The 25,250-nt window shown below is 36.0% G+C and overlaps 1 protein-coding gene across 9 annotated transcripts in view; it reads right to left on the minus strand.

Moving 5' to 3' along the window:
• Positions 1 to 4,816: 4,816 nt before the first annotated feature.
• DGKB (diacylglycerol kinase beta) overlaps positions 4,817 to 25,250 on the minus strand; it is a 337,930-nt gene continuing 317,496 nt past the window's right edge. For 8 of the 9 annotated variants that reach the window (XM_071560835.1, XM_071560833.1, XM_071560829.1 and 5 more), the window contains 3 exons: positions 18,475 to 18,595; positions 17,089 to 17,149; positions 4,817 to 7,255 (listed from right to left, as the gene is read on the minus strand). In XM_071560835.1, coding sequence (XP_071416936.1) covers positions 7,148 to 7,255; positions 17,089 to 17,149; positions 18,475 to 18,595 — 290 coding nt within the window. In that variant the 3' untranslated portion in view covers positions 4,817 to 7,147. The remainder of the gene's footprint in view (positions 7,256 to 17,088; positions 17,150 to 18,474; positions 18,596 to 25,250) is intronic. The other variant, XM_071560836.1, reaches the window with a different exon arrangement.

The raw sequence follows: 25,250 nt of genomic DNA on the forward strand, positions 1-25,250 counted from the left end.
CCAAGCCTTGGCTTTGTAAATCAGGCAGTTGGATCAAGTCTTTCAAAACTTCTTGTGAACTAATTATATTGAACCATAAAAAGAGAGATTTAGCTGGTTAAAAAAAAAAAAAGAAAACAATTGTTCATATTTAGTCACAGAAAACAGTGATTGATGTAAATGAGGCAAAAGTTCCATCATCTGTATGTATATATTGTTGTAAAAAGGTGATATTCCAAGGAGAAAAAAAACCCCACCACACCCGTTTTCTCCCCAAAGTTTCCTGAGCTACCTAAATTAGCAAGTTTTTGATTTTTTACCCTGAGTAGTAGGGCTAAATTGAAACACATGGAAGCAAAGTTCAGCTTATATGGAATAGATCTTCCTGCATTTGCTTGCTTACTTATGGGTATACCATAACCTTTTGTATCTGCCTGAAACAAAGTTCTAGTTCTTATCAGTCTGGGATAAAAGAGATGTTTAGAACTCACTCATATTTACTAAAAAACCTCTACGAAACAACTCATCAGACTCAAAACCCTGCATCACACCCTTTGCAACAGCCAACCTCATGACTGGGCAGAAATCATAGTTTCAAGGTGTTGGGCAGTTTCACATAGTGGAAGTCAATTGTCATAGAGAAGTTTCTCTTCTTCAGTGGTATTTGTAAAATAAAGAGAACCTGATAATGGGAATGCTCGATCCCACACACACACACAACTCGGAACAGAAAGGTTCAACCTCCTTATTTTAAAATCAACTGCAAATCCATAGTCTGAGCAAAAATGAGGAATAAGAGCCAGCAGGCTTTCCAGGGCACAAGCCCAGATTGGGCAGACACCAGGAAACCTTGACAGACTGAGGACAGCTTTTAAACCAGACATTGCAGCACAGCACACCCTCAGAGCCTCACATGCCTCACTGATTTTAACCTAGAATCATAGAATCATAGAATCGATTGGGTTGGAAAAGACCTCCAAGATCATCGAGTCCAACCCTTGGTCCAACTCTAGTCCATTTACTAGATCATGGCACTCAGTGCCACGTCCAATCTGCGTTTAAAAATCTCTAGGGATGGTGAATCCACCATCTCTCTGGGCAGCCCATTCCAATGTCTGATTACTCTGTCTGTAAAGATTTTTTTTCTGATATCCAACTTAAATTTCCCTTGGCAGAGCTTGAGCCCGTGCCCCCTTGTCCTATTGCTGAGTGCCTGGGAGAAGAGACCAGCCCCCGCCTGGCTAGAACTTCCCTTCAGGTAGTTCTAGACAGTGATGAGGTCACCTCTGAGCCTCCTCTTCTCCAGGCTAAACAACCCAGCTCCCTCAGCCTCTCCTCATAGGGCTTGTGCTCCAGTCCCTTCACCAGCCTTGTTGCTCTTCTCTGGACTCGCTCCAGCACCTCAATATCCTTTCTTAACTGAGGGGCCCAGAACTGAACACAGTACTCAAGGTGTGGCCTCACCAACGCAGAGTAGAGGGGAAGGATCACTTCCCTGGTCCTGCTGGCCACGCTATTTTTGATACAGGCCAGGATCCCATTGGCCTTCTTGGCCATCTGGGCACACTGTTGGCTCATGTTGAGCTTCCTGTCAATTAGTACTCCAAGGTCCCTTTCTGCCTGGCTGCTCTCCAGCCACTCTGTGCCCAGCCTGTAGCACTGCAGGGGGTTGTTGTGGCCAAAGTGCAGGACCCGGCACTTGGCCTTATTGAACTTCATCCCATTGGAATCAGCCCATCTCTCAAGTCTATCCAGATCCCTCTACAGAGCCCTCCTGCCTTCCAGCAGGTCGACACTCCCTCCCAGCTTGGTGTCATCAGCAAATTTGCTGATGATGGACTCAATCCCCTCATTTAAATCATCAATAAAGATGTTAAACAGGACTGGACCCAATACAGACCCCTGGGGAACACCACTGGTGACTGGCCGCCAGCTGGATGCAGCTCCATTCACCAGCACTCTCTGGGCCCGACCCTCCAGCCAGCTCCTAATCCAGGAGAGGGTACACTTGTCCAGGCCATGGGCTACCAGCTTTTCCAGGAGTATATTATGGGAGACAGTGTCAAAGGCCTTGCTGAAGTCCAGATAGACCACATCCACAGCCTCCCCCTCATCCACCAGGTGGGTCACCTGATTGTAAAAAGAGATCAGGTTGGTCAGACAGGACCTGCCCCTCCTAAACTCATGCTGGCTGGGTCTAATCCCTTGTCCACCCTGAAGGTGCTGTGTGATTGCACTCAGGATGAACTGCTCCATAACCCTGCCAGGCACGGAGGTCAGGCTGACAGGCCTGGAATTGCCAGGGTCCTGCTTGCAGACCTTTTTGTGGATTGGGGTGACATTGGCCAACCTCCAATCATCTGGGACCTCCCCAGAGAGCCAGGACTGTTGGAAGATGATGGAGAGCGCTTTGGCAAGCTCTTCTGCCAGCTCCTTCATCACCCTGGGATGGATCCTGTCTGGTCCCATAGACTTGTTAGGATCCAGCTGGCTCAGTAAGTCAGTAACTATATCCTCCTGGAATACAGGAGGGCTATTCAGCTCCCTCTCCCTGTCTACCAGCTCCAGAGGCCAGTTGTCTTGAGGGCCACCTGTCTTACTGGTGAAAACTGAGGCAAAGTAGATGTTAAGTACCTCAGCCTTCTCCTCATCTTCCTTAACTATATTTCCCTCCAAGTCCAACAGAACCTATTACTTTATATCTCATTAACAGCTTTCAGATCTTACCCATGTTTTATTCATTTTCCAGCCAGGGATACAGTAAGGCTTTTACTCACCTCACCAGGACCACAGGAAGCTTCCTTCCTTATGGACAGAGAAAACAGGACCCGATGGAGCTGGAGACGAGCAGCAATTAGCTGTCAAGAGGCTGACATGTTCTTCACCACTCTTCATAAAACATTGAGCACTGCTTCTCTGGCCCATCTCAGTTTTCTATATTTATTTATTTATTTTCAGGTTAACTGCTTAGTAGCTCAGCAAACTGCTGTTTTGCAAGGACAAATTTTGTTTTCAGGGTATGAAAGTACTCAGAAATAAATAACGCTCTGACAAGTCCTTTACTGTTTGTTCTTTAATGACTGTCTGTCACTCTCCTTTTCTTGCAAGTCCTCCTCACTTCACATGAAGGGCTCACTTGTATTCGCTGCTTGAGTTCAACTTCTCTCAGTCTTTCTCCCCACAAAACAAGAAAAGACTGCTTTCAGCCTTAAAGGGAAGGGGTCTCAAGATAAATCTAATTTATCCCCTTCCCTACCTCATCACTGCTCATCAGCCCTGACTGTATTCACCTGGCTTTCCAGACTGCCTTGGAGCAACCCACACCATCACGTTTTACTTTGAGCATCTGTTTTGTCATTCCCTAGCAGAGTTTTCTGCTCTTCTTCTGCATACTTCTCTAGAGATAATCCTTCCTGATTTTTTCCCCCAGTTTTGCAGCCATTCTTTCTAGCTACTCCTCCAAAGAGGTGAAGCACATTTCTCTGAGTGTCTACTTCCAAGGAAGTCTTGAACTTGCTGTGGTCTTCCTCAGAAATACAAGCCCCAGAACCACTTGAAGGCAGTAACTTACAGAATATCAGTAGTACCCTAAGTCACTAGTAATCACTGAACAACTATAATCTCAGCAAACAAATATTAACCTTTACATTTAAAAAAAAAGATGAAAAAGGCCTTTTTCTCCCTTTCCTACCATAATTGACTATATTAGTTCTTACACTAATATTTTGAAAGATGTTGAAGTCTCTAACTTTATTTGCCTGAAATAATTTTGGATATTGTTATGATGTACATGCAACACTACAAAGTTGATAAGAGTGAGCAAATATTGTATACTTCTGTTTTCAGAAACCAAGTGCTTCCTAGTTTACCAAATCCCGAGCTTATCAGCATGTCACCTGTTCTAGCCTGCGCATACATGTATGCACACTAGTAAGCCTAAATCATGAGGTCTCACGCCCTAGCTTTAAATAATCCTGACAAGATACGTAGAAATATCTTACAAGTATTGAAGACAGAAATTCACTATTTGTCTCTGCAAGAAGTACAATTTCCACTTCTTTTTAAAAGGAACTCATGTGAAGTGAGACACTGACCAATTTCAGTTTTTTCCTGATACGTCATGTTTTTTCCTTAGCACGTGGGCCAGCTGACACGCTTTAGCAGGGAGATGAAAAATTTGCAAATCCAGTGTCACATTTAATTCCTACAAATTTGTAACTGCCATTTACATTGCAAATGTCATTAATGAAGCCTTACAGAATGCTTCATTTTAAAGAGTAGAAAGTTTACAGATACCCTTCTTCAGTCAATGTAGGAACAGTGCATCTATTTCAGCTGTAGGAATATAAATGCATATATTCTTTGCTTTGCTTCTTACACCAGTGAACCATTTCATGATGTTAAGTTCTGTGCATACTGAAGTGAAAAAGATACCCTTCTGAAGTTCTCTTTCATAAAATCAACCATTTTCTTTTCATACTATATTTTATGTACTCTAAGATTTTCTCTTCTCCATCAATACTTTCAACCTAAACATGGTTTTAAATGACTAGAGGCCATATTAAAAAATCCCCAAACAACCAAGAGTAATAGAAAGACAGTCACTGCTATGATAATTTTCAACATATCATAGCTGCTCTCTTGTACTTTGTTACAGGGAGAATTTGATACATACTGACCAACTGATCTCATCTGATTTACCTTTATATGTCTAACCAGAATTGTATGTAATTGGGATTACATGAATTCATCTGTCCTTCTTTACATGAAATAGTGTGTTGTGAACAACTTGCTATCACAGACTGGCACATTTAAAATTGCACACATTTTTAAATAATACCTTATGTATAATTTTATTTGTTTTCAGAGTTACAATGTTCATGAGATAATAATAGAGAACACATTATATATTAATGTTAAACACATTTTTGCCACAAAAAGTTGACAGCATTGGTAGAAAATCCTATGTCAAGTTATGTGAAAATATTTATCACCTGTAACCATAATTTCATAAAATCAATATAACTTTATGTAACATTATGTCAGCAAATTACTTCTTTTTACAAATAATTTTTGCACTATATTTATGTGTGTTCATCGTTAAGTGCATCAAATGCATCTGTGTGTGTGTGTGTGTGTGTGTGTGTGTGTGTGTTTGCAATGCACAGGAAAAATACTACTTTACTCCTATACTAATTGTAATTGTCAACACCATTGGACCCAAGAAGGCTGAATTACAAGATCTTAATTTTAGCTAATAATTACCTTCATATTTTTCTACCTAACGCTGAACATAACATTAGTTGGTATTTACCTCTTAATGTTTACAGAACACAGACTGTATATTTCAAAGACACAATCCTTACCAGCTATATAGTGACTTTTATCTCAGTGTCTATTATTTAAATTAGGACTCTGTTGAATTCTTATACTGAGGAACAAATGATAGCAACTTTATTAAATACATGCACAGTACCGTGCACTACAGCATGATGAAGTATTATTTTTAAAATGGATGAATGAATCAATAGAAAAATAGATTTAATAAACCATTAACATTTTTAAGTCTGGATAAAAGTGGAAAATCATGCATTTCAAGCACAGTTTTATTTTCTCCTTGTTTTTTTTATGAAATCTCTGAGAACTTAAGACATGCAGAGCCGATAAGCAGCTCACTATGAACATAAGACAATGTTAAGATTACACAAAAAGTTTTGATTGATATTCTTTATATGCAGGACTGAAAAAAGTTGCCATTCTTGGACTTCCCTTCAACATTAGACAGTGCTGTGCAAACCTCAGACAAGTCCCTGTACTATGATTTCTAAGCTGTTAGGAAGTCTCTCAGAGGGCTAAGAAAGTTAAAACCTGAGCAACTGCCTCACCAAAACCTATGACAAGAAACGTTTTGATTCCAGACAGCAGACGACAAAAGGGGAATATGTAACAGTTTATCCTTTCCTTAAGAGACCAACTTAGGGGATCAGTAAATTAGGGAGGGCATACATTTATAAATAATTATGGCAAAAATTAGATATTCATTTCCTAATGTTTATAGTTCATTTTGATGTCTCAATATTTAGAGTATGTGACTATGTCTATCAACTTATGAAACAAATGAAAAGTGAGTATTTACTTGCAATTACTTTAGTATTTTTTTTCCTACCCTAACATTTGTGTGGACATTGTCAATGTAATCAAAAGAACTGTGTATTTTCAGAAGTGAGTCTACTCCAGTGAGTTTGATTAATTATGCATTAACCCATTTCTCTGAAGCATCCTTAACTAAATCTTTGGTGGGAAATGCAGTTTAATTACTCATGAGCTTTGGTTATTTGTGTGCATATGCACTATGCTATTGGTCAATATGCAGAATGATATTTAACATTTGCCATGTTACAGAGATGTATTCCTCACGAAAATAATTCTAGTGCTTCAATAAACAGCACTGATGGCTACTTTTGCAAGTGCTAGTATCTTCACTCAGTATGATTGCCTTAGCCTTATAGTTTTTGCTAAAACTTGCATTGGCTTCCAATCTTAACAAAAAATTACACAAGAGTAATCATGATAATTTGAATACTGCACATATTGTTAGATCTTTTCAGCAGGTACTGTTACTCATATACATAGGAGTTATTGGAAAAAGATACAAGATTTTAATACTTAGTTTAAAAATATTCTCAGGGTAGAAAGAAATGGTAGACTAAAAGCACAGGTTAATGAGACCTGTAATAAACTTTACTCTGAAACAGGTCAAATTGGCTGTTGATGTGAAGATGTTTGATTCAAGAGATACTATTGAACCTATGGCATATGATTACTGTTGTAGAAACAGTTAAAAAAAATCAAATTACCCATGACATTCTTTTCGCATATTCCATGGCAGAATTAGCCCATAGATTAGTAAATGGCAATGCATGCAACAAAAAATATGCTGTATCACTTTATGTAAATATCTGCTTTCATCATGCAAAATGCCTACAAAACTGTGACAACATTTTTTCTAGTAGCATAGTTTTACATTAGCTTAGTTACAGAAACAGTTAAACCAAAATCCATTATTTTGCAAGTAGAAGATATTCTAAAATTTTTGAAAGACTTCCAGCATAAATATTCCAAAGCCTGACAAAGCTAATTGTTTTTCTGAAAACTAAACTACATAGGCTTATTCCTTGCTATGGTTCCTTGTTCTTTTGAGGATAGAGGAGAAAAGACTGGTTTTTGGAGGAGGTCCCATCAACATGGGGGCTTGGTTCTTGTGAGTAATTTTTATCTGGAAGGAGAAAGGAGAAAAACAGAATTATTCCTTCAACTAGTTCAATTGAAAGTATCTGAGATGCCTTAATTATCTTTATGTGACTTCCAAACCTTCTTCATTTAATCTAAGAGGAAAGGAAAATATCTTAGTTGTTTTAAGAATGTTATGTGTGCAGTAAACCAATCTATGTGTAATCATTCTTTCCACAAATAATTTAACTTATACACACAATAAATATTAAAAATCATGTGCAATAAAATACATGGCAATATGTAATCTAACTTTCTGAGTGTGGGATTTATTGCTTGCTGTTGAGGAAGAATTTAAAAGTTAGAAAGAATATACATGCTGGCAAATCAAGCTGTTGCCTATTATTAAGATATAAGTGATGTCTTCATATGGTTTATTTATACATCTAATCAGGCTATACTTCTCTTTTACCACAGGACAGTGCTTAATTTCAAAATAACCATTATGAACAAAAGTATAAAGTTAATACACAATAAAGGTCAAAAAATATGAACTTGCATTCTAAATTGTTAATTAATTGTTAATGGAATAGACTCAAATATTGAAAAGACTATTTAAAACACTTTGTAATACTGCTTTAAAGCCACCCGTTTTGATTTCTTTGATATAAAACTACGAATCACCTTAAATGAGACAACCTTAAAGTAGATTATGTCTGCAATTTTCTCTAATTCAAGTCTAAATTAGAGAAGACATTTTATGAATGTATGCTATGCTCAAAGCTAATTGAAAGCAATTATCAAAGTGGCATTTTGTCTGTGACTTTAAGATACATTGTAAGATAATAAATGGTTCTCATTATGTAATAAAAAGGTCACATCTTGCCTTTGGGCTAGTGACGTTAAGAGTTTTTCAAAAGCAATCCGAGACATTTTCTTTAGTGAACTACGACTAATACAAGAACCATCACTTATTAAATATCAGTTGTCACCTGCATAGTACCCACATCAGAGATGGGTATTTTTTTCAAAAAGAAACACCACCTCATTAAAAACTGGAAAAATATATCTCTTAAAGTACATACCTGACATTTTCAAGTTAAAATGAATATCCTTCACTTGTCATTCACTAATAGTAATGAAACAAAAAATGTATGCCATGTGGAGAGGCTCATTAAAATATAGACCAGGACATTTCTTGGGGTGGAGATTTACTTTACAATATAAGACAGAAACATAAAAGTCTCAACAGAGTGAGTGGCTTGCTTTAACTCTATCAGAGTCTTTACTTTACTCTCCAAATGCTCATTTCCATGACACCTCAGTTCATTAGTCTTAAATTTCACGCGTGACCTCTTTTTGTCAACACTGTTCATTAGTAAGAAATTTAGGAAACAGGGTTTTTTTGGCAACCTAGATTAATTTCACATGGATAATAACACTTGCTTTGAAAGACTGGCACCAACATATTTTCTCACAAGAATTTCTGCTTCAGGCACCACTTTAGAAACCAAATCTGTAGCTGGGGTAAACTGGCATTATTCCATTGATATCTCATAGTACCAGCTGATGATCTGGTCCTGGAAAATTGCCTCAAAGATTTTTCTAACTTTCACATGCTTTGTAAGACATATTTTGGGGCTCAGGAACAGTGATGACATCGTGAGGATCAATACATGAAATAATCTGCAGCTGGGGTTAGTGAATTTTTCAAGTCATAAGGGTTCAGCTTATTGCAAGATTTGTCCATGATGTGGCAGTAGGAATGCCTTCAGAGTTTCCTTTCAGAGGTAAATCATAGTATAAATAAAAGAATGAATAAAAGAGGAAATAAAAAAAAAAGAGGAAATATGAATAAAACAGGAAAGCTTAAAAGTGGCTTTAGTATTAAGATGTGAGATAATCCTGAGATCTCATAGAGATTGCATGTTGGGTTGGGGCTGCTCAATGCTGCTCAGGATGAATCCACTTACATATTCATGTTTATCATTCGTAATGTTCTTTTCTGGCTTGAGCCATCTGTTTAAGAGACCATGACCTCTTCAGTATGTTGCTTCCTATCAGCTGAGATCAGCTAAGATGCCTGAACATGATTAACCACTCACGTGCATGGGGATGAGTCCCATATGCATCTCTCCAAGATGTATTTTCAACTGTTAAATTGGCATAAAATATATTTTACATTCTGAAAACACAAAAATAAAGTGTAAATTTAAAGTACGTTGTTTTACTTTTACATGGTACTGTCTGTTAATATTGCATTGGTTAACAATGATTACCATCGATTCCTTACTTTCCTTCTGTAATTAAAAAAAAATGAAACTGACAAAAAGAGATCAGTATGTTTGCAAAACATTGCACTGTTTCGCTTGAGGTGGGCTAATTTTGTCTTTCTCAAGGTTCTCAGGCACTGCACTTCTGCCCTGGACTCTCACTTCTGCTTCTGTTCTCATACTGGCAGCACTACCACAGTTGGAGCTGTGAGTTTGGGTGCCAAGTGACAGTGCACATTTTGAGATGGGAAGAAGCACTGAGGAACTTGGACAGAGAAACAGTGTTGTAGGTCAAAGTGGAACTGAATATTTTAAGCACTTTATGGGATGACAAAAAAAAAAAAAGAGAGAAATCTTTACTTACAAGAAAATAAGAGTTAAGTTAAAAATTCCTACTTACAGCTGTATATAGATTTTCTCTGTGTGCATATGGACAGTCTAAAGACTAACTTTTACCATTCAGGTTCTCTATCATTCAGCAAGCAACTTCATGTCTTTTTAGTAGAAACACAATTACAAAAACTTTAAATAATATTATTTTGATTTTTATTTTTAATTTTTCCTAGATTTATCTGTGAATCACACAAACAAGCACACACACACAAATGAGAAAAAAAAGATACCTCAGAAAAAAATCCAGAAAGCTAGACTCTTAACCTAATACAGTTTTAGGAACTGACAAACATACTCATACAAATTACTATGGAATTCTGGAAAACAGTTTTTGAGACCACTTACTCAATTTTATTGACAATATATAACACTTTGAATAAAATACGGAAGACATTTTAAACATACATTAAGGGCAGTGCCTGATGTGCTTCTAAAAAAAAAGTTATTTGGTGTACGTTTATATTCAAAAATAGGCAAAATTAGGAAATAACAAAATTCCATTTGGTGGGTAAGCAAGTAGCCACATGACTTGCTACGATACCATAGATTTTTCTTGTAAACCCATTACACAATTTTCTAGGATAAACTCAAATTGTTAAAGCCAATGACAAACCTTTCATTCACTAACTGAAGCCAAGATTTCAGCCCATGAGGGTTGGTATATCTAGTAAATAGGTTTAGCAGAAAAATATTGCATTTGCAATTTTGAAATCACCTTTCCAATATTAGAAAGTGTGTTTAATGACATATTCATAGGAAGGAACATCAGATCTAATTAAAAGAGCATAGTTTTCAAAAGAAGAGAAGATAATTTCTCCTTATTTGTCCATAGAAAATTTTCTGATAAAGGAGAAGCCTGAATTTTTGATACTAAAGATATTTATAAATGCACAAACCAGGCATTTATTTTTTTCAGGACCAGGTCACAGTTTCAAAACATGCATTGAAGCCACATTAATACAATGCATCCACTAAATGAAATGCAATGAGCATCAGTAAGTTTAGTGTAATAATGATATCTTACATCAGTCAGTTTTGCTTTCATGTGCCTTTTTCTACAATATGTGCTGGTTACCTTCATGCTCCTGACTTCACAGAATGACTATTTACTGTTTCAGAGAACATGATGCTATAAATACAGGTAGTAAAGTGATGTGCTAACTGACAAGAGAAAACTGGAAACAGAGATAATCGTCTCTGCCTATAATGTTTCAGTTAAAGGACATATTACTACTCTATTTTAAGGACAGAGGGAAAAAAACTAAGACAAAAAACTTATCCAGTTGGATCTTTTAGTTTATGATCCCTTTTTTCCATGTTATCAGCAGGGTTCAGATGTTGGCTTTTATGAGGTTATGAGGGTTTCCTCACAGTCAAGATGCCTAAATGCTGCTCTCCTTACAGGAAATGGAGGGATGCAACACCTCAATATCATGGGAGTACAAAATACTTTCATCTACCTGTAGGTGATCAAGAGTTGCAAGCAGTATCATGGTATGAATAAGTCCTCTACAATGTAGGCAGTGCTGAACAAAATTAACCTGTGACTTGCACTATGTGGTACTTTGGACAAAATCTCTTAGATCTAGACTAGTTGTTTTAAATACAGCGTTATGCAACACATCATAAATAAATTTCTAAACAATATTATTGTGCAAAGTGCAATCAAATCTAATCAGTTTGGCATTAATTAAGCTCTAATAATATACTCTAGTCTCTCTCCTAAGTAGTGTGATCCGTTTCCCCTTCACACAGGTAGATTGGAAAACATTATGGTGTCATCATAATTTTTAAACATACTGAGAAAATGACAGAGCTGCAAAATTAAAATAAATGATTAATGGCATTTTTTTCGTGTTTTGTACTAATAGGTATCACTGAGGTTTGAAATTAATAGAGCTGTCAGCTCAGGGTTGTTACAGATCCAGTGCAGAACTAAAATGGAAATTATGTATTCCACAGATACCTAAAGATGACACTTTGGAATATTTTAAATTTTAATTAGTAGGTGCAATTGTTTTTTCCCCCCTCCTCCCTAAAGCCACTGCAAATTAATATGCAATTAGTCACTACTAATTCTTTTCTTAACACTCTGAACTGGAAAGAAAGGCGCATTACATGTTAGAGTCTTTGTCTGGGGTGCAGAAAGCACACATGCAGTAAATTGCTTTGTCAATTACAAAAAACTACTGTTGTGAAATTAAGAAAAAAATATGCACAGGTAAACAAAACCAATTAAAGTACAGTGTACCTGTGACCACAAAAAATAATGCCCAGCTGCAAAATAAAATGTAAGGAACTACATAAATCAGTCTGGCCTTGAAACAATGTGGTAGTTTTGGCTTTAGTTTTAACTAGGCCTCAAATTAGCAGGCTCAGAGAATCTACCTAGATGAGGAGAGACAGGTATCACCTGACTCAAGTAACCAAAGAAATATTTCATACCAGATGACGCAAACCTGAGATATGAACACAGGAGCAGGAGGTGTTCACTCAGTTCCATCATAGCCTAAGTAGAGGCAAGACATGCAGCTGCTGCCCTGCTGTCTGGGCCAAGCTGCTGCTGCTGCTGCCGCTATTTGCATTTTGTTTGAGTTCAGGGAAGTAGAAACATTTTGTTGTTATACTTTCTGTTTCTTGCTGCGTGTCTTTTGGGGTGCTTATAGATCTAGAGTGATGTAATCTGTTTTCGGTAGGAGGTAGAAAATTGTTATATCTAACTTGTATAAGTGTGTGCTATATTACAATTTTCTTTTAATTTTCTCTTTTCTATATAAATATATATAGGTAGTTTTAAGTTTAACCTGTTTTGAAGTTTTTTTTTCCTTTCTCCCTTTTCTTGGCAGAGGGAGGGAGGCTTTAACACTCTGTGTTGGGCAGTTGGCATTTTGCCAGCTCAACCCAAGACAAATAAAAAAATGCATACACACTGCTGCTTGAAAGGGAAAACCACACCATTTTACTGTAACACCAAAACCCTTTTCTAGGGACAGACTTCCATTTATAGGTTATTATGTAGTTATTGGCTAGTATTCTCTTGAAATCAGCCACCACAACTACGTCCCAGATCCTCTTTGTTCCAAAGCAGAAGACACAGAAGTTTAAATTCTCCCATTATAATCAACTGATAAGAAAATATTAATACAGCCAGAGTCATGGAAAAAAAAATACTTTACAGATGGAGTCTAGAATACAGCTGCAGCTTTTTCGTAGGATCTGTAGGGTGTTGGAGCCAATGGATCTACACAAAATAAAATCTGTGACTTTTAGTTTTCTCACCTATCTTTAGTACATAGCAATTATTAATAAAAGCTTGTTTGGTTTATTTTGGTCTAAGTTCTTGTTCCTCCCTATAGGATGGTAGGTTCTCTGTGCTCTGGCTCATCACATCTCTAGGGACTAAATGAAGAACTAGAAAGAAACCATTCATTCAAAATTTACTTTTAAGGTGCATTTAAATGATAATACTTTGAAATGCTAATTCTGAGTTTTATTATTAAATGACTTACTCCAAGAATTTCTATCAGTAAACAATTCTAAAGATATTACATGTTTCAGATGTCTATGAAACTATATTTCTGGCAATCCATTAGGTGAGTTCTGACTATGGATTTTCAATTTTGTTTCTTAATTTAGGCAATATTCTTGCATCTTCTATAGACATTTCTGTCTTCTATTTTTAATCTAGTGTTTCTAGCAGCTTGACACTCTTTCAGATAAAATGCCAAGCACGTCAGGAATAGATGAAAGAACTTAAAATTAAGATGGAACATTCTTATGGATTTTTTCAAAATAATGCTAATAATTTATGGAGCTAAATTGAAAGATTACTTTTCTTAAAAAAACCTGATGGCTAAAGCTAGAAGTTTATTGAATTAACCTGAGAGTCTTTGAAGTTTCATTACTATTAATGACATGTTTGGAGACCAGGTGAAAACACAGATATCTTTCATGTTGCTATATTTGTTTGGGAGAGCTCTGATACAATTTTTTCTTCAGCTAATCAGACAAAATGTTTAACATAACATTATCACCTTTCTTTCTCCCAAAGATTCCTCTATTAAAAAAACTCAGTGAAAATGATACAATTTGATGCTCAGATACTGTATCTTATTATACCAGAGCAGAGTGACTTTGGTAGACACTGCAGTCTGTTTCAACATACCGAGTAATTTTAGATGAAAAATAATTAACCCAAGACACTCACATTTTTAAGTATGCCCAGAACCTATGGGAATGCCTTCCCATGCTCATCTAGGGATGCTAGGTGCATGAGCAATAGAAGATCATAAAAAAGTCATTAAAAGAAGCAGACAACATTTTCTTTAGTACTAAAACTGATGACAGGAAGGAAAAAAAAATTCACAGATCACAGCTTCTGGGGAATCACTGTATTATCTATCACATCCCATGGGAGAGCACGGTCTCTATATGCATGAGAAGGGACAGCTGTCAGCAAGGCATGCTATGCGTATAAACTTTTTTTCCAGTCAGAATGGAGAACCAGCAAAGATAAACTTCTGGATTCCTTCAACACGAAGTACATTTCCAAGCCTGCATATGAGGCTGCATCCCATATATAACACAGATTTGATGCAGAACTTGTTTACTTTAATAGGCATTATGAGAAAGCAGGAGAATTTTGATCAGGTTCAACTTGATTTCTTGAAAAGTCATTTGCAAAATACTCTGAAGAAAACCAGAAAGGGCTTCTGAGCTTAAACACTTGCAGCCTGAGTGAGGGTTGATTCTATATATGCTGATTCTATGAATTTCTTTCTCTTAGTCTCTGTAATACAGGACAGACTACTACAACTGAACTTAGATGATTCTGAAGTTGCTAAGATGCTGAAAGAAAAACCTGAGTGAGGCTCAGCTGCTGTGTCTCACTGATGCACGTGATCTGTGCAACTGAACAAGGTGCAAGACTCTCTCCCCTGGAAATTTTGGGAGAACACTGCAATTTTTTCTCTAGAGAACACAAAACCCAATAATCTTATATTGGCTTCCCTATGTTGCTTTCTGAAATTTGAGCTCTAGGAGGTTCAAATTCCTGACTATGTAGTTTGCTACACGTAAAGATGTGGTTTGATTTTATGGTTTTTTTTCATACTCTGGTTTGGATATACATCACAGATTTCACCCTGATATTTATGTGATCAGGTACACTTTGGTTTCCAAACAAAGACCCCCATGAAGCACAAACTTAGAAATCAAATCTTAAGCTTCAGATGAGAGAAAGCTAATATTGACCTTTGTCATTGTCTCAAGCGTGATTCCCAGCTACTTTGCAGAGAACTTCAAGTAAAACCTCTACTGTAGTTAGAATTCATTGGAGGGGAAGAGGTTGAACCATACATGTTTTTTCCTTTTCAATATGTAGAAAACAGAGTGTGGTACATGGACGATAATGCAAGGAGCAATTGCCATAAATAATTAAGCTCCTCAGCAGAGAAAAAAACTTCTGAAAAATAAATATAACATAAAATAATATTTTTATATCTAAATTCACAGAGGTGCCTCAGTATAGCCAAATAGTTCATGTATTTTCTTCTCAGAAAAAAAAAGTACATTCAACAGCATTGTTTTCTTACACAATTGTATATTCTCTTAACAACGGTCTAGTAAAAAGAATGGGTTCCACAGAAAAGTATATGCCATTTCTATCCCCTTTAAAACAGTACTTCAACTGGACAGCAGTAATTACCAGTTATAATTTACTGTTTCCTGAGGGCAGTAATTGAAATGTGAGAACTGTCTCTTTTTCCAGGTTTGTCCTCAGTTGTGCAGGCAGCTTTTGCTAGGATTATCAATCAGATAGCAGGGATTTTGCACAGAGCAAGCAATCAAGACAAAAAAAGCTTGTTATTGCCAGCATCCCTCTGTAAATTCTCTTCTGTAATCTGGCAACTGAAAAATTACATGTCTTTTTCTTGAACAAGTAACTGCTGGATTCAGTACTGTTGCTCTGCACTGAACCATTGCTGTAGAAGAGGTAGAGATAATATCTCTTAACTCCAAAAGGTTTCCTGCAATAAAATCCCCACTGTTTTCCTTCCACATGGTATGTGTTCTTATGGTTCTCCTCACATTGCAAAATCTGACCACTTCTATAGAGAATGAGAGTTCAGGCATTCTTCACACTGTTCAGCTGTACACTATGGTGTATCTGGTAAACATAAACAATCATGACCCTCTTCTGTCATCCTAATCTGTTTATTTTGAGCTGCATGCCCATTAGCATCTTACTGAAGATCCTCCCTTTAATTCTACTACAGACATAAAGCTTATGAAAGTGATCCAGTATCCCTTTTGGAGAATTACTCCCAACTGTATTGGGATTTTTCCTCTTCACATTGCTGTTTTGTCATACTTACAACATGCAAAGCTACAGCAATTGATCTACTTAAAAACATGTCTTTTTTAGGGAAACAAAATTAGTAGGACTGTATATTAAAACATGTTATTACATTATACACAACAGTGAAGAGCTTGGATTTCTTCAACATCTCCAAATGCTTGGTTAGCCTCTATAATTTACTGGAGAGAGATGAAAATGGAGAGTTCTTTCAGATACAACTTTTTTTGTGTTGTCTGTAAACAGTTACTCACAGAACCTTTTCTGAGCAAGTTTCTACCCTATCCCATCATTTCCTAAGCTATCCAGATGGATATTTACCTGCCCTCACTTTCTATGTGTGGGCATTGCAACAAGAAATGAATTAAGTTCCTTTATTTTGCCTTTAAACTGCAAGGAATTAAAAAAAATTAGTTCTATTGTATAATTTAATCAGCATGGTTTGAATTCAGATTTAAATAAAATTTTCTTGATATGAGCTTTTAAAATCACCAGAAAATCTTCCTAAATTTTTAAGAAGATACTTTACACATTTTAGCATCAAAAAACCTATAGAATTTTCCTCAGCAATAGGGATTCTAAATCTGGTCCATCATCATAAATAAATGATTACATTAGGTAAAGGGATGCTGAGGCTGCACCCTTCAAGTATTTTCCAAACTCTAACCTGTGGTTAAAACCAGAACAATAAAGTGAAAATGCAAGGAGTATTGAAGTACATAAAAGCAGTGTGTGAAGATGTTAAGTAAATTGAGTTAATGCTGATGAAAATGGTTGTCTTTTAAACAAACAAACAAACAAAAAAGTAAATTCTGTCACTGAAAAAGAAGAGAAATTAAAAAACGTTGCCATTACCATGCAAGGGGTTTGCATCCAAGGTTCCCCATCTATCTGCATAGGGAGAGACTTGTTGGTCCTAAAGGGACAAATTACATAATATAAGACAAAGAAACAAGACAAAAGTGATAAATGAATTTATTAAAAAGGGATATTTGCAATAGTGTACAGATGTAATCCCAATGTACTCCTCAACTCTTATGTAATTTCCAGTATGATCCAACATGCTTACAAAAGTAACATAATTAACTTAGTAGGCTTACTCTGATTTTCAACACACAAAGCAAAATCATGGCAAACGTTCACACACGTTGCTAGTAATACACTATTCTTTCATGGGAGAAGAGTCTAATTTGTGAAAGAGTGAATTACACAAGAATTTCAGGAATAAACCTTATTAACTGAAAAGATAAAGGAATTTCTACTATTTTTATAATTTAGACTATACTATGAGTTAGAACACACACACACAGAGAATGAAGGCTGTACTATATTCAGAGTCTATACCATGCTATAAATTTAAATTCTTAGTAAAGTGACACTGGTTTTAACATAAAGATACAGATAGTATTCTTTCTCTAGTTCTGGATGCCACATTAAGAAAAATATAGACAAATGAGAACAAAAAAAAAAGTACTTGGTCTTTTTTAACCCTGTATTTCTGCATTATAAAAGGTTGCATACAAGACTATTAGAAGTAACATGGAGTGCATAAATATAATGATGGAAAAATGTGTCAACTGAGCACTCATGTTGGCCAATGGAAATTCTGGTTTGGACGCCACATGAAAACAACTAACAGTTCATGGATTTAGCCACTGTCATCCTTGGCCATAAATGAAGGGAGCAAAGAATGTTTAATGAGGTCTCACTTCATAGTTCTGGAAGGCTTTGAATCTTTTGCAGTTGTGGTCCTGATGATGTGGGATTATAAACATTACCTTTTGGTATCTAGAGAAGAATATGGAATGCCTCCGTGATCTTATTTCTCTTCCACATACATATGAGAGAGTACTTTTGAAGTCAATACTACTCAGTCCTTGAGGAGAGTCTCAAAAATATGCCAGGTACTTTGGCAAATCCTACTTATTTTCTTAAAGTTTTTACTGTTGCTCTTCTGTTTTATGCTCATTTTAGGCTTATAATTGTAGAGCCTATGGCTTTAATAAATTTTGGAAAATTTTCCCTGAATAATTTTCAGTGAGAAAGAATTGACTACCTGTCTCTTTTCCAGTCCTTATTTAATGCAAAAGTTAGAATAATTATTCTTTTGCTTTGTGCCCTAAGCCAAGTTTACTCTCTTTTGAATTTTCTGGCCACTTTTAGATCAGAAATAATAAAGCACAATGAAATGAGCGTACTCCACCATCAGTGGCTCACACATACCAATACATTTAATAATACCTGATGACAACAGATGAGCACTGGGCAAGCCGTCTTCCTGCACTTTTCAGACCTGTGTATATCTGTCCCATCTCCATGGCTCCTTCCAGACCAACCACTTCCATAAGTTGGTCACTCAGATCTGCAAAAGTTGAAAAATCCCACACATTTCATCTAGACAGCATTTTGACAGCAGTCATATTGACTAGCAAGAACTCTCAGAAGACAAGTTGATAATAAAAGGTATGGAGAACAGAACTGGCAAAAATGATTACTCCTAAGAAGTGATTGCAGCTTTAAGGTTGGACACAACTGGGCCTGTTGTCACACCATTCTAAAATATCCTGACCAGAAGGATTCTAATATACAATAATTATATCCATGGTTTATTTTAATGCATAAATACTGATCAAACAACCTCATTATATGAGAAAATAGGAGAGGTTTTGTAATTTTGTTTACCTGACATGACATGCTTGCAGTTCAGAAATCCATACTGTTCATTCTTTCAACAGATATTTAAAATCTCTAAGAAAACATCAGTGCTCCAGACTCTTTTGAATACTCTTATGTACAGTACATTCCAGATAATGTGTACAAGTCTAATTCAGCCTTTGTGTGTAGGCATTAATATTATGAGACCAACTATTATTTTTTATTGGATCATTGTTTTATTTAGTGCACAGATGCAATGCAAAAAAGGAGAAAAGCAGCTCATAGCAGTAACTATCCACCTAACCTTTCTGAACTTTGTAGTGCTTGTTTGCACTCAGTTATATTTTTTTGTTTCACACTGCTTTTTGTCTCTGTAGCATTTTGGCATTAAACTTCAAAAAACTATTAAAATAAATAGTTTATTGGGCAAAATAAATATTAGTTTGTTTGACTTCAAGGAGCAAGGACAAATACTGTCTAGAATTTCAGGTATAAACAGAAGCTTAAAAAGTAATATAACAGTCTGGTTTGAGACACAATCAAGTAAGGTAATGAAATATTATCCAGAATCAACGAGGGTGTTTTGTATGAAATGTTTTATATGCTCCTGTGTAAATACATGGTGCCAAGACCAAATGAACAAGAAAGAGAAACATTTCTTTTTTAGCAGTATAATATGTGCGTTTTATAAACTGGCCATTAATATTCATGTTTCTGAAAAGTACATCATTCGGTGAAGCACAGCAATGAGGTAAAATGTTAGTCTATCATCACATTGAAAAAAAAACAATAAAGGGGAGCACATTAGTCTGCATATTTTCAACCCTTCCACCTTCAATGAAGGTAGAATTTCATGCTAACAATCATATCTATGAGGCTATTGCAAAGTTTCAATGGGAGTCTTTTCTGTTCATTTTTGGGGCTTTCAGTGAAGGAAATAACTGAAAGAAGTACTGTGATGGGGGTAAATATTAAAAGCAAATAGGATTTATGGTCTGGATTATTCTGCTTCCAACCAGAAAATCTGATACTATCCAAAGCCTTCCTTTTTCTTCTTACACTTTCTTAATATTCTCTGCTATTTTCATTTTCCAATCACAGTAAAACCAGTTCCATATAAAATTGGTAAAGAAAAGAATAAACATTATTCTTTCCTATTAAGGGAAAACAATAAGATAGACAAAAGATTAAAACATACAATATGATTAATTCTAAATATAAGGCTTTATAGTTTGCATCCCTGTAACACATGTACCCTCAATTTTGTATATCTGGCTTTCTTTTTACTTGAAATGTTTTCTTGAATTTAATCACTTTTAAACTTAACTGAGATTAAAAAAAAAAAATCAGCTTTTCTTGGTAGCCACAGGGATTTAAATGGGAAGGTCCTATTCATTTTCAAAAGCTACTATACTATTAAAAGCACACAGAACTTTATAGATGTACTAAATAATTAAAATGTTTCCAGCCAAAGAAAACATCAAATTCATATTCACTGGGTTATTAGAAAATTAGTATTTTTTAAATAGGAGAATAATTAAGAACAGATTTTATTACTGACAGCTCAGGCAACATATGCAAGATTCCGAATAGTGACATTTGCAGTGATTTAAATTTGATGCATCATTTTTCAGTAGCTGTGAGATTAGCGCCAGTAACAGAAGGTAACTAAGGGCCAAATTCTGCTCTTTGATCTATGCCACACTTCTCAAAAAATACGGTATATTAAATGCTGAAAGATGGAACTGAACAATACTCTCATCTACCAAAAAAGTAAAGCCTTTTCAAAAACTTCACATTTGAAGTGGCACATTCCAAAAGTGGAGCTATTTCAGGCCAAATATGAATATTTTTAGAACTGAGCTTAAATTAGACATAACTTTCCTTCAGAAGCAGTAAAATCTAAAGCAAATGTAACATGCAGTTATAGACTGCATAAGTTCATACTCCTGCCCTTGCTAATCTATTTGACCTGATGCTTTTCGATAGCTATATCCATTTCAACAAATCTTTGAGATACATTGACTTTGATCAGAACCCAGAGCGAACAAAAGTGGAATAGAGAGGGTGTCTATTTTAGTCCCACTCTTCAATGATGTTATATGCCTATAGGTATAGGTACACTGGTTGAACATAAGGAGTCAAAGCATCAATGAACAAATGACATTTGTTCTTAAAAGGTCTCCACAAAGACTCTAAAAGAGACTAAGTTCTATTAACGGAGATCTGATCTTGTATGAAATTAAAAGATAGGAAAGGGGAAGTCATTCTTTATTCTGGTGGAAGTTTATCACCACTTTCTTGGAAATACCTGGGCTGGCCTCTGTACTGCTCAACATATACTCCTAAATAATCAGGAAATAGAAGTAGATAGTGAGTTACTGAGGGTTGAACAGAAGGATGACAAAACGCAATTATAAAAAAAAGCTTAAAAATTTTACAGTACTTGGTAATGGGGCTATACAAAGACAGAAAGTTCAATATATGTAACTTAATGCTCATGAGGGGAAACAGAGATAACTACAAATACGTAGAACATTACATACATATATATAACTTTTGGAAATACATATGGTATGCGTGTCCACGTGTATATATTTGTATATGTTTATTTGCTGAACTACAATTGATACCGTCATGCAGTAATTAACATTGTGGAGTTACTGTGGCTAGCTCTATGAAAACATCAGCACAATGCTTAACTTAAGATCATCAAATATTACAAGGGGTACACCCATAAGGTATAAGTTTGTAGTTTCAGTCCACTCAGTAGTGCAGAGGAGGATATAAAATAACTGGAAATGACAAATCAAAAAAACATTATAACAATTATGGAGCAACTTCTGTATGAAAATAAATTAGACTAGTAGCCTTCAGAAAGTAAAGAGATGAATGGAGGAAAGATGAGAAAATCATAAGTGCCATGGAGTAGGTGAAGATAGTTCTATAATTCAGTATTTTGCAAAATGCAAGAACCAAAGAGCTTCATAGCATTTCTAGACAAGCAGAAAATCCTTTTTTACATAATACTTTATTATGCCATCCTAGACTTTGAAATATCTTAAATAAAAAATGATACATATCTGGTAGGATATCTTAATAGAAAATTCACTGTAAATTTGTGCATAGAAATACCTTATTTCTATTACAGGTTGATATTAGAGGTCAGATACTGAGTTACACAAACTTGTGGGTTTATCTATTATCTCTATTCTTGTTGACTTCTTATACATCCTTTAAAATTTAGAGGAGAATAACAAATGCTGCTATTCACTAAACACCATTCATCACTTCAAACAGCTTATAGTGTGGACCTTCCATGATATGTAGCCCTACTGTGTTTGAGACCTAATTGAGAAAGTCACTTTTTTCAATCCTCAAATTATATCCTAAAGTTACACACTCATGTGTGTATCTGGGTCTCTTAACAAATATAAAGCCAAAAAGGTATTGCTTTTTAGAGATGTTGCATTCCTCTGCATCCTAAATTTTATTCTAAAGGGAAATAATTGGTGATTGTATTGATGAAACTCTCCAGTGCATGCTTCACCTCTTATAAGTAGTTTTAGAAAGTTTGGCTTTAGGAAACTGAGGGTTAGATTTTCAAGAATTTGGCACCTAACAGTGAACAAAAGCAACTATCAGCTACTGAGCAGTTTTTCATTCTAGCCAAGTCATTTAATTGCCTAAGTGAGAGCTGAAGGTTCATAGGTAAGCTATCACGGAGAGCACCTCAGTATTAGTACATCAGTAAAGTGCTTTTTTGACTAGTGGCTTGGGGTTCCCGAGTCCGTTTGTTCTACTTTGAGCTCTGTGTAAGAGCTGAATGCTCTCCCTTGTTTTCTGTGTGAACGAGCCATTAGAGTGTGTGGGAATGTTTTCACAGCACCATGCCTCTCCTGCTCTCTTCCACAAACCAAAGTACTTCACGTGTCTCCTCATATTAGCCCTGTCACTAAACAAAGCCAGCTCTCCCAGGAGAGCACTGCTGTTAGCAGACGGTGACTAGCATGCAGAGGGGCATCTGACCCCTTGCACTCATTCCTGATGAGGAGATAAAGGCACTAGGGAGCTGACTGCCCATTTCTTCCCAACAGGCATCAGGAGAAAGAGAAATTCAAAGAGAAACTTGCACAAGTGGCAGACAAAACACTGTATGTGAATATAAGCCTTTTATAGCCCTTCCCCTAGACATAAAGAGACACACTTGGAGTATTTAAAGTTTTGTAGTGAGAAGTTTACGTTATCCATTAGCTGAATGCTTCCATATTCAAAGTGAACACACAAGAGAAAAACATATTTGGAATTCATCTATGAAGATAAAGCAAGGAAAACAAAATGGGGTAGGGGGTGGGAAGAATCATGGTGTAATTAGAAATACTGATTTACATAGAGAACTTTCCCTCCGTAATGGAACTGGTTTTGATATCCAATTTATCTTTGCAATGTATAAATATTGCTGTCCTGGCAAGAGATTGAATGACTCTATTATAACTTGGGGTTACGGCACTCACTCAAGCACATTTGCATAAAAACACTGTTGGTCAGTGGTAAATCTGTCTCTGGCTGCAGTTTGTCTTCAAAGAGAAGGGGCTCCATAGCTTACTAGATGTAATCAAATCCTAGTAATCATCATGCTGGAAATTTTTTGGTTCCAGTTAAAATACTGGACAAGAATTTGAAAGCTGGTATGATGCCAGAATATCCTTGAAAAACTCCCAAGCTCAATGCTCTGCACAACATGAATGCTTCAATATCTTCCTAGGACACAGCATGTGTTAAATCTCCAGTTACCTCTTATGCAGGAATGTGAGGTTGCTTCCATAGGCAAGGACAGGGACTACTGTTGCAAAAAATGCTAAAAATGTGTTTAATGTCACACTATTTCCCTGTTTTTAAATGAACAGCTTCTTCTAAATTCCTGGCAAAACATCAGTCAATCATGTGGAATCTGTGCATCCTGGTTTTTGTTATGTTTTCCTTTAGAGAAGCTACCTGAAGTAACATATGTCTCAGCATCTATAATTGTTTATTTCAGAATTGTACAAGGTCCAGATGAAGTCAAGGCTCTGTTTTCTTACCGATTCACAGACATATACAAAAGACAGCTCCCCTATCCAAGAATTTATAGACAAATAAAACAGACAAAGCATTGGGGAAAAAATAATGTTTTATGTCCATTTTACAAAGTGAAAATTGTACACAGACATGTTTAGCTCATCCAAAATATTTGTTCTCATATTTAGCTGTATATATTTTGTGTAGATCCACAGAGTCATAATATTATTTCCACCACATAAAGTTAAGCACATGAGTTTGCAGAACTGACCTGGCCAAGAGCATATGTGAAATTTGTAGCAGAGACAGGAAATAAATCAGCAAATTCTGAATTTGAGGAAGTCTGTTTTCCCTCTTAATGTCGAGTTAAAGGATATACATCAAGTTCTATATCTAGAATATTTGACCCAGTTTTGAGTATTTTGCATTGCTGAGTTTGCTTGTAAACAGTAAAAATCTCAGGTGGATCCATACATCTATTTCATTCCAGTATCAATTCTCTAGCTTTATTCTTTTCTTTCTGTTTCCTGTTTTTAAAACAAAACAAAAGAGACTAAGCCTGCCTCTCAGCCTGAAGGAAAGTATATCACTGCTGTAATTCCCACCCTGGAGAGATACTCAGATATGGTGATAATAAATTAAGCAGATATTTTATATACCTAAACACACAGAAAAAGGTATAAACATGTTATACCTCTGTGGACATAGACACATATGAATATATACCCATATTATCTGAGAAATTCCACCATCAGAATTGACAATGGACTAAATAGCTCTAATGGGGTAAGAATGCAAAGGTGCTAGTTTTGACACTTAAAATGAATGCAATCAATAAAATCATATCTCTGCTAATTCAGTGGCATAACTCTTACTGATTTCAGTGGAACCCAAACTTCACCCAGTATCTTGTGTCTTGCATCAGTCCAGCACAGAGACTCTACCCTCAGATGGAATCATTTAACAGATACAATTCAGCCTACTACTGTGTAATGGATTTTTTCTGTGTACATAATCATCTCCTGACTTTCATTAATCATAGAATGACAGTTTTTCCCCCAAAAAACCAGGAGGACAAACAAGAAAGAATCAGTCCTTCTAATTAAATATTTTATGAACCTTTTTAATCTGCACAGAAGGCCTTTGTAAAACGTTTCCTTAAGTGAATTTCCCGCCCCCAGCTTAGCAGGGGGAAGGACAGAAGAGTTTTTCATAGAAAGTTTTTTGATTAATGGTAAAAGAAGCTAAAAAAACCCCGAACAAACCAACAACCAAAACCAAACCACCCCAGAGCATTCAAATTA

This window comes from Pithys albifrons, chromosome 7, assembly GCF_047495875.1.
Source record: "Pithys albifrons albifrons isolate INPA30051 chromosome 7, PitAlb_v1, whole genome shotgun sequence".
In the NCBI taxonomy this organism is placed as follows: Eukaryota; Metazoa; Chordata; class Aves; order Passeriformes; family Thamnophilidae; genus Pithys; species Pithys albifrons.